This window comes from Lathyrus oleraceus, chromosome 1 (assembly GCF_024323335.1).
Source record: "Lathyrus oleraceus cultivar Zhongwan6 chromosome 1, CAAS_Psat_ZW6_1.0, whole genome shotgun sequence".
Taxonomy (NCBI): Eukaryota; Viridiplantae; Streptophyta; class Magnoliopsida; order Fabales; family Fabaceae; genus Lathyrus; species Lathyrus oleraceus.
The window spans coordinates 7,427,896-7,445,800 of record NC_066579.1 but is presented as its reverse complement, the minus strand read 5'-3'; the positions used below and the strand labels follow the sequence as shown (position 1 = coordinate 7,445,800).

Genomic DNA, 17,905 nt, shown 5'->3' with positions numbered 1-17,905 from the left:
GCGTAAAACCTTCCCATTTCATAACCAACCCCCTTACCCAGATCTATGACATTTTTATTAGTTTTTGATTTGATAAAACTTCTTACTTGGCTTTTATTCGCTTTTTAGCCTTTCCTTTGGACAAATAAAAATGCGGTGACGACTCGAATTGTATGTTGACTCCATTTTTTACACATTTCTATGAACTAATTGGTTCATCCATACCATCGGTAGGGTTTGTAAGACCACGACTGATCCAGAAAGAAATGAGTGGAAAAAGCAGCATGTCGTATCAACGGTGAATTCTAAAAAATTTTCATTCATATTGGATCCGACCAATATTTTTCTTTGAATTGTTGACTCGGAACAAATGAATTACGTTGGGTTGAATTAATAAAGGGATAGAGCTTAGCTGCTCCAATTATAGGGAAACAAAAAGCAACGAGCTTTCATTTTTTATTTGAATGATTACCACATCTAATTATACGTTAAAAAAGGATCAGTGCTTGCTGTGGAAAAACTTTTTTCCACGAATGGATTAACCTCTCTTCTTCTCTTTATTCGTGAATTGAATCATTTTCTTAATTGTTCAAGAACTCTCTCTTTCCCACATATTTACTTCGCATTTGACATCGTTTGTCACCACATGTTCAAATGAAGAAGTAACTAATCTCTTTTTGATGGTAGGACACAAGAAAATAGATTTTAAAGTAAGTGATTCCAAATCATATTCGTTACCTTCTTATAATGAGTTGTCCGAAGGTTTACATGAAATGAATGCTGAAGGTTGATTGTTAAACAATTTCTAAAAAAAAAAATGATTTCAAAACTTATGAAAAAAATCTTAAAATTTTAAAATGCTTTAGAATCCTTGAAAGATAATCATGCATTTAGTTGCGTATCTCTAATATTTTAAAAGACAATTAACTTAACACAACTCTACAAATTAAATTCTGTAGTATTATTTCTATGAATCTAAGTAATAAAGGAAAAAGTTTTAGAAAACCTAATAAACAAAATGCCTATGTTGTTAGTTACTCACCAGTTCAATAGTAGTAGCATTGGCATGCGTTTCATTCTCCTAATAACAAATGTTCTAGACCATTCTCACATACGACAAATCAAGACAAACACTCGTTACAATCCAACGGTTGAAACGAAACCGAACATTCAAGATCAAATCCCATTCATCCTCGTTCACTTCTCCTTCAACAAATAAAAAGCCTAATCTCACCCTTCTCCTTCAACAACTACTTCACCCAAAAAAACCAACACTCTCTCTATCTCGTTCGTTATCCAAAACCAACAACACTTCTTAAACCCTAACCCCCATTTTCATTCTCTCCCAATTCAATTCCATTCCCATTCCACAACCATGGCATCAACCTTCTCAGCAACGACCTCCTCTTGCAATCTCTCCTCTTCCGCTGCCATTTCTTCCTTCCCCTTGGCCGCCGGCAAGAGAAATGCAAACAAAGTCGTTCTCCCGAGGAAGAATCGCAACGTTAAGGTCTCTGCCATGGCGAAGGAGTTGCATTTCAACAAAGATGGTTCTGCTATTAAGAAACTTCAGGTTTGAAATGATTGTTTAAACTTAAAACGACAGTGGAATTAGCGTTTTGATGTTTATGTACTTTTATTGTAATGTTTTTTTTCGTTGTTGTAGAATGGTGTGAACAAGCTTGCGGATCTTGTCGGGGTTACGCTTGGTCCTAAAGGAAGGAATGTTGTTCTTGAGAGCAAATATGGTTCGCCTAAAATTGTTAATGATGGTGTCACTGTTGCTAAAGAGGTGCGTATTTGAAGTTTATTTTCAATCTCTTTATGTTTTTATGTATTTTAGAACCCATTGTATGACTTTAGTTTCTAAGAATTTTACTTGATTTTTATGTTTATTTGATTGTGAGTTTAAGTTCTATGACTTTTACTTAATTATCATTTTTATGTGATTGGATGAGTTTAAGTTTTATGATTTTTTGATTGGTTTTCATGTTTATGTGATTGTACGAGTTCAGGTTCTGTTATTATTACTTGATTTTCAAGTTTGAGTGATTTTATGAGTTTAGGTTCTAATAGTTTACTTAACTTTTATGTTTGAGTAATTGTAGGAGTTTAGGTTCTCTGGCCTTTTTCTTAATCTTCATGCTTATGTGAGTGTTGTTTTAGTGAATTCTTTAAGTGGGTGTTTGTTTTGATGGATATTTTTTGATTTGGATTGAAAAGGTTGAGTTGGAAGACCCGGTTGAGAACATTGGTGCCAAGTTGGTGAGACAGGCAGCTGCGAAGACAAATGACTTGGCAGGTGATGGAACCACAACCTCTGTTGTTCTAGCCCAGGGCCTTATTGCAGAAGGTGTAAAGGTAGGTTTGATAATTTGTGTTAGCTGGTTAAGATTGTAGAATGAGTAACTAGTAAGTGGTTGGTTATGTTTGGTTTGGTTTTTCTTATTGTTATGTTAATGGGGCCTCATTTCATGTTAAATTTTGCAGGTTGTTGCAGCTGGTGCAAACCCTGTGCTTATTACACGTGGCATTGAGAAGACATCGAAAGCTCTTGTAGCTGAACTTAAGAAGATGTCGAAAGAGGTGACTCATTTACTTGTTCTTCTGTGTATATGTGTTTTTAAAAATATTTATTTAGTGGGTTTACTTAAAACTTCCATTTCCTTGCATATATTAGCGTGCTTCTTAGCAATTATTTGACTTGTCTTTTTGTTAAGACTTATAAGAGTTGTGGTTGTGTGGATTGCAGGTTGAAGATAGCGAATTGGCAGATGTGGCAGCAGTCAGTGCTGGCAACAACCATGAGGTTGGAAATATGATAGCTGAAGCGTTGAGTAAGGTTGGTAGAAAGGGTGTTGTGACACTTGAAGAGGGAAAGAGTGCTGAGAACAGTCTGTATGTTGTTGAGGGGATGCAATTTGACCGTGGTTATATTTCACCCTACTTTGTTACTGATAGTGAGAAAATGACTGTTGAATTTGAGAACTGCAAGGTACAACATATATTTATTTTTCTTCCTGTAACTCGTAACTATTTTAAAGACCATCTTACGTAATTACTTAAAAAACTTAAGTCATATGTTTGTTATGCAGTTGCTATTAGTTGACAAAAAGATTACCAATGCAAGGGATCTTATTAACATACTAGAGGATGCAATTAGAAGTGGATTTCCTATTGTGATCATCGCTGAGGATATTGAACAAGAAGCTTTAGCAACTCTTGTTGTAAACAAACTTAGAGGATCTTTGAAGATTGCAGCACTCAAGGCCCCTGGGTTTGGAGAACGCAAAAGCCAATACCTTGATGATATTGCCATCCTAACAGGAGGTTTTTAAATTTAATACAATTCATGTCATGACTCTGATGGTTTTGTTCAATTTAGAAGTATACATTTAGTCTTTTTTTGTGTTCATCTGTTGATAATAATATGCATCTTCTCAATTCACTTCCAGGTACTGTTATCAGAGAGGAGGTTGGCCTTACCTTGGACAAAGCTGATAAAGAGGTTCTGGGCAATGCCGCCAAGGTGGTCCTCACTAAGGATACAACCACAATTGTTGGTGATGGAAGTACCCAAGAAGCAGTTAATAAGAGAGTTTCTCAAATAAAAAACCAAATTGAGGTTTGCATCTCTTTGTATCCCCTCCCACTCAAAACATTTGCATTGGATGTGCAAGGTGTCTATAGAAATATTGTACACCAATAACAAACTAATGATATACATTCTACAACTGAAAAATATTTTAGAGTTTAGTCAGGTAGACTATGGTCACAATGCATGTGTGCACACATGCACATGACTGGTCACATATAAGGGGAAACTAACAGTTTCTTTATAAAGTAAGAGCATGGGAGATTGGTACTGTTTCTGGGTCTCTAATGAAATATTTACTCATATTCAGGCCGCAGAGCAAGAATATGAAAAGGAAAAGCTAAGTGAAAGGATTGCAAAACTGTCTGGTGGTGTGGCTGTAATACAGGTAATGTGCCCACTGACATTCAATAATATACTAGTTTTAAACATCTCAGCATGTCATATTAAGTAGTGCAAGTTTGTTATATAGGTTGGTGCACAAACTGAGACAGAGCTCAAGGAAAAGAAATTGAGAGTTGAAGATGCTCTTAATGCTACAAAGGTGACATTTATCTTTCCAAAAATGTCTTTTGTTTAATTATTATTTTTTGTTCTATGAACTCATATTTATTGGCTTTCAGGCAGCTGTCGAGGAGGGTATTGTAGTTGGTGGTGGTTGCACTTTGCTCAGACTTGCATCGAAGGTGGATGCAATCAAGGATACCCTTGCAAATGATGAAGAAAAAGTGAGTCATCATTTAATATGGCAATATCTCAGTTCTGTTCTTTTTTTTTTCGTTTTTTTTTGGGTGCTTATAACTGTTCCTGACTTGATCTTTTCTCCTCAATAATATCATTATTTAATGCTGAACATTCTGATTATGGGCTTACAATTATGATGTTGTGGTGCAGGTTGGAGCAGACATTGTTAAAAGAGCTCTTAGTTACCCTCTGAAATTAATAGCGAAGAATGCTGGTGTTAATGGTAGTGTTGTGAGTGAGAAGGTAAGGGAATCTGCTTAATTTGGAATACCTTGTTAACCGTTTCACTTGTGCTGATGTAATTCGTGTATTGTATAGGTTCTGTCCAGCGACAATCCAAAATATGGTTATAATGCTGCCACAGGCAAATATGAAGATTTAATGGCTGCAGGGATCATTGATCCAACAAAGGTGATTTATTGTTTGAGTGTTTGTATGTATGTGTTATACATTAGGTTCGAACTGGTTAGGGTTTTATGCAAGAACATGAAGTTATGGTTGATACGAGTCTGATAAATAAAGCATCTTACTCTCTTGTGCAGGTGGTCAGATGTTGCCTGGAACATGCATCCTCTGTTGCCAAAACCTTCTTAATGTCAGACTGCGTTGTTGTTGAGATAAAGGAACCTGAATCGGCACCTGTTGGCAACCCCATGGACAATTCAGGATATGGTAATATCTAGAGGCGACGGTAGCAGCTGCTGCGAGAACATCATTTTTTTGCCCTATTTCTTTGATGTAATACAAAATTTGGTAGCTATCTAATTCATAGCAACAAGTCCCAATCAAATACGGACTTCTGTAGCATGGTGAGCAAGATCAGAGATATTTTTGTTTATTTGAAATTAATAAATTTAAAAGGTTTTGCAAATCACTTTTGTACTCCTATGATTAAGAATAATATTGCTGTGTCCAATTGTGAATATTTGAAAAACGAGTCTAGATTGACAAATTATGAGGATGTAGTTTTAAGAAATTAGTGGGATAGTAGTAGTTCTCAAACAGTTTGGTTACTGAATGAACTCAATTAATTTAATTTAGAGAATTACGTAATGCACCTTTTATGTTTTGCACCTTTTATATTTCTTAGTTATCTCATGAAATTATTTAAACATTTCCAGATTTTGAAAAGTATTTTTGGATGCATAATTTTTTTTTGAATGAATGTTAAAATATTTTAAAGATACATTTCCGTATATAAAATATATTATAAGTCAATTTAAAATATATTATAAGTCAATTTAAAATATATTATAAGTCAATTTAAAAATCATTCTAGATATGAATTGGTCTGAAGATGAATGTTTTGAAGATGTATATTATGTTTATGAATGTTTTGAAGATGTATATTATGTTTATGTATATTTAGATGCAGATTTAAATTATATTATATAATTTAAAATTAAAAATAGATCTAGATATATCTAGATGATTAATATATATATATATATATTATTTTGCATGTTTTCGGTAATCAAACAATCACGTTACACTCTGAAATGTTCGGTTGTCTGGTTTTTTTCACTGAGCAAGGAAAAAACAGTAGTACACGATATATCTTTAGTGTAACTTTTAACATTCATCCAATTTGCATGTTTTCGGTAATCAAGCAACTCTAAAATGCTCTGTTGTCTGGTTCTCACCAAGCAAGGAAAAAATAGTAGCATACAACATATCCTTAGTGTAAATTTCAACATTCATCCAATTGGAGATGCGCGGGAAGTGCTAGAGGATTTAAGTGAAATGAAAAGTTTGGATCATATAAATTATCAGTAATGACTTTGTAAAAATAAATGAAAATGACAAAGATCAATAATTCTGTCAATAGTGTTACACTATCTCTGATCTGCTTCATCTTTCACATACAATCCTCTCTCAACTCCAGTACAGGTAGATCAAATAAGCGCCCCTTAATTGTACTCACGGATCCGCTCGAAATCCAGGAAATACCGTAGATAGACATCTGTATAAATGATACTCTTGTCCATAAAAATAGAAGTGCCAACCAAATATAGCAGGTATGCTCTCATAGCATCGTTATGTGGAGCCCCACCTGCTCGTCATTACCTGTGGCCTGATATGCTCTTTGTAACTTAATTGTATAATATTCTTCAGGTATTCAAACCTAACATGAGCACCCCTGGTCTTATCCACCTCGTCATTCACCTCCTCTGGGTTAGCCCTCAAATGGTCTACGAATGTCTCATTTTTGGTAATTCTCCCATAATTTAGGAGTCTTCTCTTGATCGGAATATGTAGCAAACACGAGACATCGTCGAGTGTGATAGACATCTTATCAAGGAGGAAATGAAATTATGAGTGTAACTTTCCGTTAAATGTATTTTGTATGATGTTAAAACTATGATACTTTAGCGTTTATGTATATTGGATGATATCTTCTGAATCTTAATGTGTATTTTAGCATTAAGAAATATAAAAAATATTTTGAAAAGAGTTAGAAAAGGTTCCATGCATGAAAAACAAGTTTTAATGGAAAAAACTGTCTATGTGTCGACACATACGTGCTATCGATCGACACATAGAAGAATTTTTTTCCTATGTATCGACATATTTGATTTTTAGATCGACTTATGTAACTCATTTTTAAAGTCTATAGTCACTGTTTGATGTGTCGACTGTATGTGTCAATTCATGACCTATACAGGTCGACACATGACTTACATAGGTCGACACATGCAACATATTGTCTAAAAAATTCATGACTTTTTAAAATCTTTTGCATTTCTTTTGCCTCCAAACATGCATGCATATAAACACTTCATACATGCATCATTTTTAGTAAGGTTCTAGCGTAAACCTACACGAAATCTGGATTTCAAAGAGTTGTCATCATCTTCAACCTACATTCTATGCACATACACAAATAAATTACATATAATAATTCTTTGTTTGGGTTCCATCTAGAATTAGAGTTGATAATGTCCAATTTAGGTTGTTGAATTGTAAACTGGGTTGAGATCTTTGAGGATTTCAAATAAGAAAATCAAGATGAGGTTTTCCTTTAAGATCAATTAGGGATTCGAAGGTTTTAGACAAGATTATGCAATTTGGATCCGATTGAGTGAAGACTTTGAAGAATGGAAGGTTCTTGCAAAGGAGCAGCGTGAGACGGTGAATCAATTGATAAATCTTGGGTTACAATAAATCGCAATTTGGATCCGATCGAGTGAAGACTTTGAATAATGGGAGTTTCTTGCAAAGGAGTAGCGTGAGACGGTGGATTAAATTGGCATTGTTGGGTTACTTGATTAAACTTTGATCAAGGGAAGATAAAGTATCAGAATCAACATCAAACTTGGGATTTGTAGGCTTGGATTGCTACATTTCTCTTGTATACTACTTTTGCAAAGTAAGGTTAATTTTATTATCTCAATTCGAATTCGAATGGGCAAACGTATCAGTAGCGAGGTCGATTGGGAAGCTGCCTAAACAAATCCTTGTGTACTCTCTCTCTCTCTCTCTCTCTCTCTCTATATATATATATATATATATATATATATATATATATATATATATATATATATATATATATATATCTTTTACATTTCATTTACAAATTATTGCGTTCATCGATATATATATATATCTTTTACATTTCATTTACAAATTATTGCGTTCATCGATCATACGATTAATACTTTTGAATATAATTTTTGATAACCTTTTTAAAGAGGTTTTGTTGCGTTGATCACAATCCTTTAGATTGTGATTGAATTTTAAGATCAGCAAAATCATATAAATTTTCAAACCAAATCGATTGCACACAAGGTATTCGATAATTTGACTCAATAGTATTTTTGTGTGATTTATCATTGAGAATATTCTCCACTTCTAGCATTGAATTCAATTGATTGTGGTTGATAGTTTGTTGATCTAATTTGTGTTCATTATCATACATTGATTGTAATTATGCGTATCCGAGCTTTTTGATAGCGGTTCAGGTAGACGATTCGATTCAGGTTACTTCCGCTCGCCATAAATTTTTTCAAAACAATTTTTTGTTAAAGTTTTTAACTTGTGATCTATTCACCCCCTTTAGATCGAAGCCTATAGTCTAACAAGTGGCATCACGAGTTCCGATTAATTATGTGCTTCAATATTCGCTTATTAAAAAATGGCTACCAAATCTAAAAGGGTGTACAATAGAGCGCCTATTTTTACCGGTGAAAATTATGACAATTGGAAAGCTTGTATGCGTATCCATATCAACTCGGTTGATAGGGTGTATGAGACGTCATCATCAATGGTCCTAATCAAATTAAAATAACCAATGGTGAAGGCGTCCTCGTACAAAAACTAGAAAATCAATGGAGTGATAATGATAAAAAATTATTGTCACATGATTGGTAGGCACAAAATATTCTCATATTCGCACTTAGTGTTGATGAATATTATCGTGTTTCTCATTGTGAAACCGTTAAATCTATGTGGGACGTATTAGAAGTTGCTCATGAGGGAACTAATGAAGTTAAACAAGCTAGGATCAATACATTGAACAAAGAGTTTGAATTATTTCGCATGAAGCATGGTGAAACCATTGCCGACATGCAAAAGAGGTTCACACATATTATAAATCGATTGAATGCTCTAGGTAAGCCTATTTCCAATGATATTGCTACTAATAAAGTAATGAGATATCTTAATAGGGAATGGCGACCCAACGTCACCGTAATCAAATAAGCGAATGATCTTAAAACACTTGATCTCACAACTTTGTTTGGAAAACTAGAAGAACATGAGCAAGAATTCACTTGCTTGAAAAAACATGAAAAAAAGCATGAGAAGAGGAAAGGTAAAGACAAGGAGGTAGAAAATAAGTCTATTGCTTTAAAGGCTGCAAGCTCAAAGTCCTTAAACAATGAGCAATGTGATTGTGAAACAAGAGATGGCAAGAATTCCGATAATGAAAATATGAGGTTGTTCGTCAAAATGTACCATAGGTAGATAAGAAAAAATGGAGTCAATCACTCCAACAAGAACCTAATCAAATTTGGAAGGATATCTAATTCCTCAAAGGAAGATGAGAATAAGAAGGGTAAACTTATAAGTTCATGCTACAATTATGGAGAAGTCAGTCATTATAGGCTGCATTGTCCTATGATCAAGAAAGACAAAGAGAAAGTCCATCACAAAAAGTCTAGCATGTCTAGAAGAGCCTATGTTGCTTAAGAGAGTGAACGTGATTCTTCAAGTTATGAAAACTCAAGCTTAAGTGTTGAATCGGCCAAACATTTTTTTGTGACCAACAAAAGGAAGAAGAATAATGTAAGTCATGTTAAGCCTGAATCTACTAATGAATTATCTTATTCTCAATTACAAAAAACTTTTGAAAATCTACATAAAGAAGCCGTAGACGCTTTTAAAAAGTTAGCTTCACACAAAATAATTTTTTCACACTTAGAAGCTAAAGTTTTAGAAACCGAAAAGAAGATAGAAGCTCTTAAGAATTCTATGATAGATATTAAAAAAGACAAGAATGAGGATGGAAAACCTTCATGGTTCGGTTGTGAAACTTATCACATTTGGAAAAAAAGGTAAATACTCTTCAATCTAAATTGGACAAGGCATTGCAATCAAAGATTACATTTTCTATTGATCCATAAAAGTTTAAACGGTCTTTAAACCTGTCATATAAAAGGTATACATATGTTCAAAAGGATTCAAATAGAAAAAGTACATCACATCACAACTTATCTTGTCATTATTGTTGCAAGAAAGGTCACACTATCGAAAACTGCAAGTTTAGGAGACTCTTTGTTCCTAGAGGTGTTTTTCAATGGTTTCCCAAATGCAACCTTGATTTCACTCATCCTCAAGGATCCAATGAAGATTGGGCACCTAGCACTTTTTGTTGATCTTGCAGGACAAATGTCTTGGCTCTATGAAGAGAGTATGAGATCTCTTTTGTGGATGCTCAAGACATATGTCAGGTGACATCTCCCTATTTCATTGACTTTGTGGCAAGGAAGAAGGGTTGTATGACTAAAGGTGTCAACATTAAGTGTTCTATAATTGGTAAAAATAATGTAGATTACCTTTATGTTTTATCCGAGAAATGTCAGGATAGGTGTTTCTTTTTCATAATGCATAATTACCTTTAGAGGGCATACTCAAAGCCACTGAAGAAGGAATTGATCAACCTAAAACGGTGAAACTTAAGGAGGAAGAAGATAACGCTCTTGAAAATGAAAAATGGTGAAAGTCCAACTAGAATGGATGATCATCAAATTAACAACATTCTTGGGGACATTACAAATCACATTATCAGATACTTAAATAAAGATGAAAGTAGTAAGGACATTGATGACAAGATATTTTGATGTTCTCTTTGCATTTGTTTCAACTTTCGTTCGAAAGTTCCATGTGAAATACAAGTGCATTCTCCGTTATTTGTACGGTGAGGTAATATCGTTTCAAACTTTTGTTTTGTAAGTAAGTCTCCTTATTTTATTTTGATTATTCTCCAAAGGTACATGATAAATTTTATGGATGATTCATGTTATGTTTGTTCAAAAATTTCAATTGATGTATTTCAATTCATATGCTTATAATGACTTCATGTTATTTTTATTTCATACTTGAAATATATTCTTGGTGTATAAACATGTTATCTATTCCGACATAAAATATGTTTGAACATGTTATAATGTCAACAAAATTCTTGTAGTGTGTAATTGTTTTGATAAGATCTACATTTTTGGTTTGAGTGGTGATAAATCTATATTTCGCCTTGCTAGAGCACATCACTGTACAACATTCAGGAGCACCAAAGTATATGTCACGTAATCGTGTCACTTTTATAGCAACTCAAGAGTTTTTTATTGCATTGTATCCTTAATATTTCATGTTATTGTATATGTTATTTGGCATAAGTTGTGGCAACCATGTTCTATTGTTGCTTTAACAACTGCTTTTATTTATGTTTAGGCATTTTCAATATTTACATCATTCTATGATATATGTGTTATATAAGATACTTCTCATGGATTGCTTTTTCTCTTTTTGATGTTGTCAAAGGGGGAGAAGCATCTGCAAGATGAAGTTGGGATGCATACGTTCAAGGGGAGCCTTCATGAAGACGCGGACCACATTGTCTCAAGTTTTGCCATCATAAAAAAGGAGAAGTATGTGAGTGCAACTTTTTGTTAGATGTATTTTGTATGATGTAAATATTTGGATACTTTAGCATTTATGTATATTGAACGGTATCCTATGAGTCTTACTATGCATCTTAGCATTAGGAAGCATAAAAACATTTTGAAAAGAGTAGAAAAGGTTCCATGCATAAGTTTTAATGGGAAAAACAGTCTATGTGTCGACACATACGTGCTATAGATTAACACATAGAAGAAAATGTTTCCTATGTATCGACACATCCAATTTTCAGGTCAACTCATGTAACTCATTTTAAAAGTTGGTAGCCTCTATTTGATGTGCTGACCGCATGTGTCAACTCATGACCTATACAGGTCGACATATGACCTATACAAGTCGATACATGGATCTAACAGGTCTACACATGACTTACATAGGTCGACATATGCACCGAACAGGTCGACACATGACTTACATAGGTCGACACATGTAACATATTTTTCCAAAAATTCATGACCTTTTCAAATCTTTTGCATTCCTTTTGCCTCTAAACATGCATGCATACAAATACTTCATGCATGCATCATTTCTAGTAAGGTTCTAGAGTAAACCTACATGAAACTGGGAATTCAAAGAGTTCTCATCATCTTCAACCTACATTTTGTGCGTACACACAAACAAACTACACATAATCATTCTTTGTTTGGGTGCCATCTATAATTAGAGTTGATAACGTCCAATTTAAATTGTTGAATTGTAAATTGGGTTGAGATATTTGAGGGTTTCAAATAAGAAAACCGAGCTGGGGTTTTCCTTCAAGATCAATTAGGGATTTGAAGGTTTAGACAAGATTATTCAATTTGGATCCGATCGAGTGAAGGCTTTAAAGAACAAAAGGTTCTTCCAAAGGAGTAGCGTGGGACGGTGGATCATATTGGTAAATCTTGGGTTATAGCAATTTTCAATTTGAATTCGATCGAGTGAAGACTTTGAAGAACGAGAGTTTCTTGCAAAGGAGTAGCATGAAACGGTGGATCAAATTTGCAATGTTGGGTTACTTGATCAAACTTTGATCAAGGGAAGAGAAAGTCTCATAATCAACATCAAATTTAGGGTTTGTAGGGTTGAATTTCTAAATTTATCTTGTATACTACAGTTGTAAATTAAGGTTAATTTCATTATTTTAATTCTAGTTCGAATTGAGGGTATACATATCCATAGTGAGGTCAAATATGAAATTGTCTAAACAAATCCTTGTGTTCTCTCTCTCTCTCTCTCTCTCTCTCTCTCTCTTACATTTCATTTCCAAATTGTTGAGTTCATCGATCGTGCGATCAATACGTTTGAATATAATTTTTGATAACCTTTTGAAAGAGGTTTTGTTGAGCTGATCATAATCCTTTAGATTGTGATTGGATTTGAAGATTAACAAAACCATACAAATTTCTAAACAAAATTGATTGCACACAAGGTATTCGATAATTTACCTAAATAGTATTTTTGTGTGATTTATCATCAGGAATAGTCTCTACTTTTAGCATTGCATTCAATTGATTGTGGTTGATAGTTTGTTAACCTAATTTGTGTTCATTATCATATGTTGGCTGTAGTTACACTTATCCGAGCTTTTTGATAGCGGTTCGGTTATACGATTCGATCCAGGTTACTTTTGCTCGCCATAAATTTTTTCAAATTAGTTTTTTGTTAAAGTTTTTAACTTGTGATCTATTCACCCCCTTTAGATCGAAGCCTATTGTCTAACATAAATGATGAGGTCTTCGAGTGTCATCTCTCCACGAATGCATTAAGCATCCCATGGTTGACCGTGTTATAATCGATCATACACAAGTCCTTCAGGCCAGATAAGGACAAAAATGCCTAAAACCAATCCTCATTCGGCTTAAGCAAGCAAGCAATCTTTTGTCCGTGGTTAATAAACTTCTGCGGATCACTCTCCTGAAAAAAATCAATGTTAGAAATTTGTAAATTAAAATCAACGTAAATAAAAAATAATGAATCCAACTAATGCTACCTCTCAGTCCCAGATATGTCTGGAAGTATGGTCTGGATATAGAGGCAGTAATGACAAATCAGCAAGGCCTCTTCCAAATGCCTTTGGCTCAACATCCGCAACAACCTCACCCTCAAGAGGTAGCACTGGATCGACAACATCAACAATAAGAGGTGGAACAGACTCAGAAGCATCTACAGTAGGAGGTGGCACTAGTGAATCCGCTACCTCAGGAACCTGAATAAGGGAAACCTGGCGCCTGCGGGAGGATGTAGGAGTGACATATCAGATGGTGAATCCGACTTCCTACTAGAAGAAGAATATTGAGTGGAATGAGAAGCACGAGCTCAAAAAATAGATGGATCTACATGACCAATAGGACTAGGAGCCTCTGAATCCTGTTGATTCTTCTCCCACCGCACTGATGTGTGTTGAGAAATCCTCCCGTTCCACAGTCTCTTGTGTCTATTATCCATTATTCATGTAAATTAAAGTAAGGTAGAGAATTAATGCATACAAACAACACCAAAAGCAAGAAAATAAAAAAAAATCTGAAAAATTCTGAAGATGCATCTCCAAAATATGGGAAACTAAAACGCTGAAAAATTCCTGAGATGCATCTCCAGAATTTCTGCAACTCAGAAGCCACGTCAATGGCGTGAATGTACCCCATGCAATTCGAAAAAAACATGCTTTGATAATCCTTTTCAACCAACAAACGTCTAATACACTATGTTTAAACTATCTTAAATGCGATTTCTACTCATTTCTAACCTTAAACATTGATTTCTACTCATTTACATAAAAACTAAATTTTTTATCAAAAACTTAAAAAACTTACAAGAGATTGATGTTCTGATGTGGTTTCTGATGTTATAGATGTTGATTGAAGTTTCCTTGAGCCTCGTTGATTGAGTTTTGACTTGGTGTAGAAAAAAATTTGAGATACTTTGAAGTTGAGTTTGAGTAAAATGAGAAATGAGGAAGGAGAAGGGAATGACGCAATTTAACCTCTAAAATATTCCGGAGATGCATCTCTAAAATATTTTGACATTAACTGAGCTTTTGGTGCATCCGAAGATGCATCTCTAGAATCTGGGGGAATTTATGTATTTTTACATGTTGGTAAAGAAACTTATAGTGTGCTGTAATATCCCATATTCTCTTAAAGGCTCAATTGGTTGTCATTTAAGACCAATTGAGTTCCTATGTACTATATTTCTTTCCAGTTGGAATAATTTGAGCTCATATGTACTCTAATTGTTGTCAGTTGGGACAAATAGAGTAATTAGTGGACTCTGAAGAGACCAATCCTTATAAAAAGAGATTGACAATTATTAATAAGTATAAGAGGGGAAAGTTTTGGTAAAATTAATAATTGTTCAATTGGTACTAGAAGACAAAATATCAATTGATATATTTGTCTCTCATTACTTAATATTATATTTATATGTTATATATTTGTGTAGATAAGAAGAAGAAGAGATAAGAATAAGAAAAAGGAAAAATAAGAAAACCAGTAAGGGAAAAGAGAGAAAGGAGAAAGAAGAAAGGAAAGCAAAAAAGAGGAAAGAAAGAAGGGAAGCAGAAGAGGGAACTCATCACCATCATCATCACCACCACCATCATTTTCTCTCATTTCTTCACCAATCTTCATCATCTTTATCAATCTAAGGTGGGTTCCTAGGTAGATTTAACTTTGGTGGGGCATGTTTTGAGGAATTAGGTTTTTGTGTGAAATTGATCTTGATGCATGCTTATCTTGTTGTTGTATGCCTATTTGTAATAAAACATGTTGTTTTGGGTCATTGGATGCATTAGGATGATGATTGTTGGTTGTTTGGTATTTTTTTCATCCAAATGTGTCATGATACTATTCTGGTTCTGCTACATTCTCTAGAGCTCGCTAAGCGAGCATACCTGTAGTGAAACATCATATTTTTCTTGTCTGTTCGCTACTAGTTCCTAGGGCTCACTAAGCGAACTTGATAACATTGAGAAAAATGATTGATTCTTATTTTCATCATAACTCGAGAACCGTAACTTCGATTAACACGCGGTCAAATGCGTTGGAAATATATTTCAATGCTCTATTTGATAGTGAACTAGAAACATGGTTTTAGGCAAATGATTAATAGGATGGTGTTGACAAACTATCATGTATGGTATGATGAAATTGAAGTGAATGTAAATACCTTGTTTCCTATTTCCACTATAAAACGGGAATGATAACTTCAATTGATGCGTTATAAAGCTAACATAGAGTACTGTGATATATATATATATATATATATATATATATATATATATATATATATATATATATATATATATATATATATATATATATATATATACATATATATATATGTATATATATATATATAGAAGTCTCTATGAGTTATTCCACTGAATATTTCCTCTTTGAGTCCGGTGAACCCCCACTATAGGATGATCAAACTGATGTTGTATAAGACTTAGAAGTGGATAAGATAGATTGAGACGGATCATGTAATAACTTTGCCTATTGTCCTTGTAGTATGTTATATTACCATGTGTACTTTATGTATGTTATGAACCATTTTATGATACATGTTATATATTGTTGGTTGTGATGTTTGTGTATGTATGCAAAACATGTTTAAAAGCCTATGATGACGAGTGAGGAAACCCTTGGAGTATAACTCGAATAATGACTTAGAAAGATAACTTAGGTTGTGAAATGACTTAAGTGGTGATATTTGGACGTAAGGGTACATTGGTGTGTATCGCAGACAAGTAGTCGTTTTATTAATGAATCAATAAGCATTTTATGGGGCATGTGGTTTTGTGACTGGATGAAGATGAACACCTAGTTTTTAATGAATACCCTGAGAATTGGTTTGATATTTAGTGGGAAACCTTTGATATGAAAGTCTATTTGGCGAGGAGCTTTTCTTAAAGAGTCCTATTATTGTTGTGAACTAATCACATGTTCGGATGTGACTTGTACACATACTACTTCAAAGGCTTATGTAAAGTGGTAAGTGGGACGTGGCACCAATAATTCGTGCCTCAATTGGGTTTGAGTACCAACCATGGCGGGAATGGGGGAAAGGTGGACATATAACTGGGTTTGATCTCCACATGGTGAAAGATACTCTAAGTGGGTTCGAGTTCCATACAAGTGATGGTCGCTTGAACTGGGTTTGGGTATCATAGAGGGCCTGATATCCACCACGAAAGTTGAATCATATGAGCACACATGAACTGAGTCTGGGTTAGATGTAGGTTTGTTCATGGATTGATGTTTCATGAATCCGAATAGTGATTATTTGAGTTATGATGACTCAGGTGACATGTTTTCATACATTGCGGATATCCCTTAGACACCTAAGTCTTTGTTATGTTGTGTGAGTGACACATAAGTAATGAAGATGAAGGTTTGAGTTAGGAATCAATTAAAAAACCCCGTAGAGCTGGGTGGACCCATAAGATATGGTAAATCACTAAGATTATTATCTCACCCTATTATTGTTGTTGCTTTTCAGGTGTTGTTTGCAGGTTATATACAAGAGGAGCTATGCATTGATGTTTCGAAGGATTCTGATTACTGTGATCTTCCGTTGTGGATTATATGCAATGAAGAGATTGTACATCGATCTTAGTTTTTATTTTTAGGCATTATTGTATAACATATGACATAGATGTATTTAGTTTGGACATGCGTATATAATGATGCCATTAGGCTCTTATGTTGTGACAATACCAAAAATTAACACTTGTATGATATTATTCTAGATATATATAATATGGGTTGTTACAATTGGTATCAGAGCAGGTCGATTCTTGACGTAGCCTTGAAACATCAAGTAAATATATTCCTGCCTCATAAGTCTGTTTAGCTAACATGATTCTTAATATCACGGTATGTAGTATTGGGCCTGATCAATATAATTCTATGTACGTGGTAGGTAGGATCATGGTTGAGCGACCACGAGGACTCCAGAGTTTAGTAGACCTTGTACTCTAGGAGTAGACTTAAACCAAGAGTTTGAAAGAAGGAGAACTGGTTAACCCAGTTGAAGTGTTAGTAGGAGTTGTATTCTGGTAATGGAGAATTGAAGGGGGTGCATAGTTCAAGCAACCCTGTAGTGCTAAAAGAGTCGGGAAGTTGGGGATTTCTATTAGATGAATTTATCGGAGTTGTGAGAAATGTGTGAGTCTGTTAGTAGAACAAGATTGACCCACCGGTATGTACTAAGTATTGTAAGTAATTCCATACAATGAAGGAGAAATGATAGTTTGGTTGGACGTATGCTATAAGGCATGCGAGTGAGGTGGTGTGTTGGTGTTTCAGATTCTAAGGCCATTAGAGCATCTTAAATAACGAGAGTACTTCAGGGAATATGTTTAGATTATTACCTTCCAAGTGGTAAAGGGTTTAAGAGATAAGGATGTTTAACATCTTTGTAAGGGTC

General features: G+C 34.3%; 1 protein-coding gene across 1 annotated transcript; it reads left to right on the top strand.

Moving 5' to 3' along the window:
- The first annotated feature begins 1,241 nt into the window (after window positions 1–1,241).
- On the top strand, window positions 1,242–5,246 carry LOC127119762 (ruBisCO large subunit-binding protein subunit beta, chloroplastic). Its single transcript, NM_001427404.1, has 13 exons — window positions 1,242–1,552; window positions 1,646–1,771; window positions 2,203–2,340; window positions 2,470–2,565; window positions 2,732–2,974; window positions 3,075–3,309; window positions 3,435–3,604; window positions 3,885–3,962; window positions 4,047–4,118; window positions 4,198–4,302; window positions 4,469–4,561; window positions 4,637–4,729; window positions 4,861–5,246. Exons 1-13 carry the CDS (start codon window positions 1,355–1,357, stop codon window positions 4,999–5,001), a joined length of 1,788 nt encoding a protein of 595 aa, NP_001414333.1. The 5' UTR covers window positions 1,242–1,354; the 3' UTR covers window positions 5,002–5,246.
- The last annotated feature ends 12,659 nt before the right edge of the window (window positions 5,247–17,905 follow it).

Excerpts from the sequence above, each read along its gene's own strand:
- LOC127119762 (NM_001427404.1), top strand. The coding sequence starts at position 1,355 with ATGGCATCAACCTTCTCAGCAACGACCTCCTCTTGCAATCTCTCCTCT. Across the intron at positions 2,341-2,469 it reads TTATTGCAGAAGGTGTAAAG|GTTGTTGCAGCTGGTGCAAA; the intron begins GTAGGTTTGATA and ends TAAATTTTGCAG. Across the intron at positions 4,303-4,468 it reads TTGCAAATGATGAAGAAAAA|GTTGGAGCAGACATTGTTAA; the intron begins GTGAGTCATCAT and ends GTTGTGGTGCAG.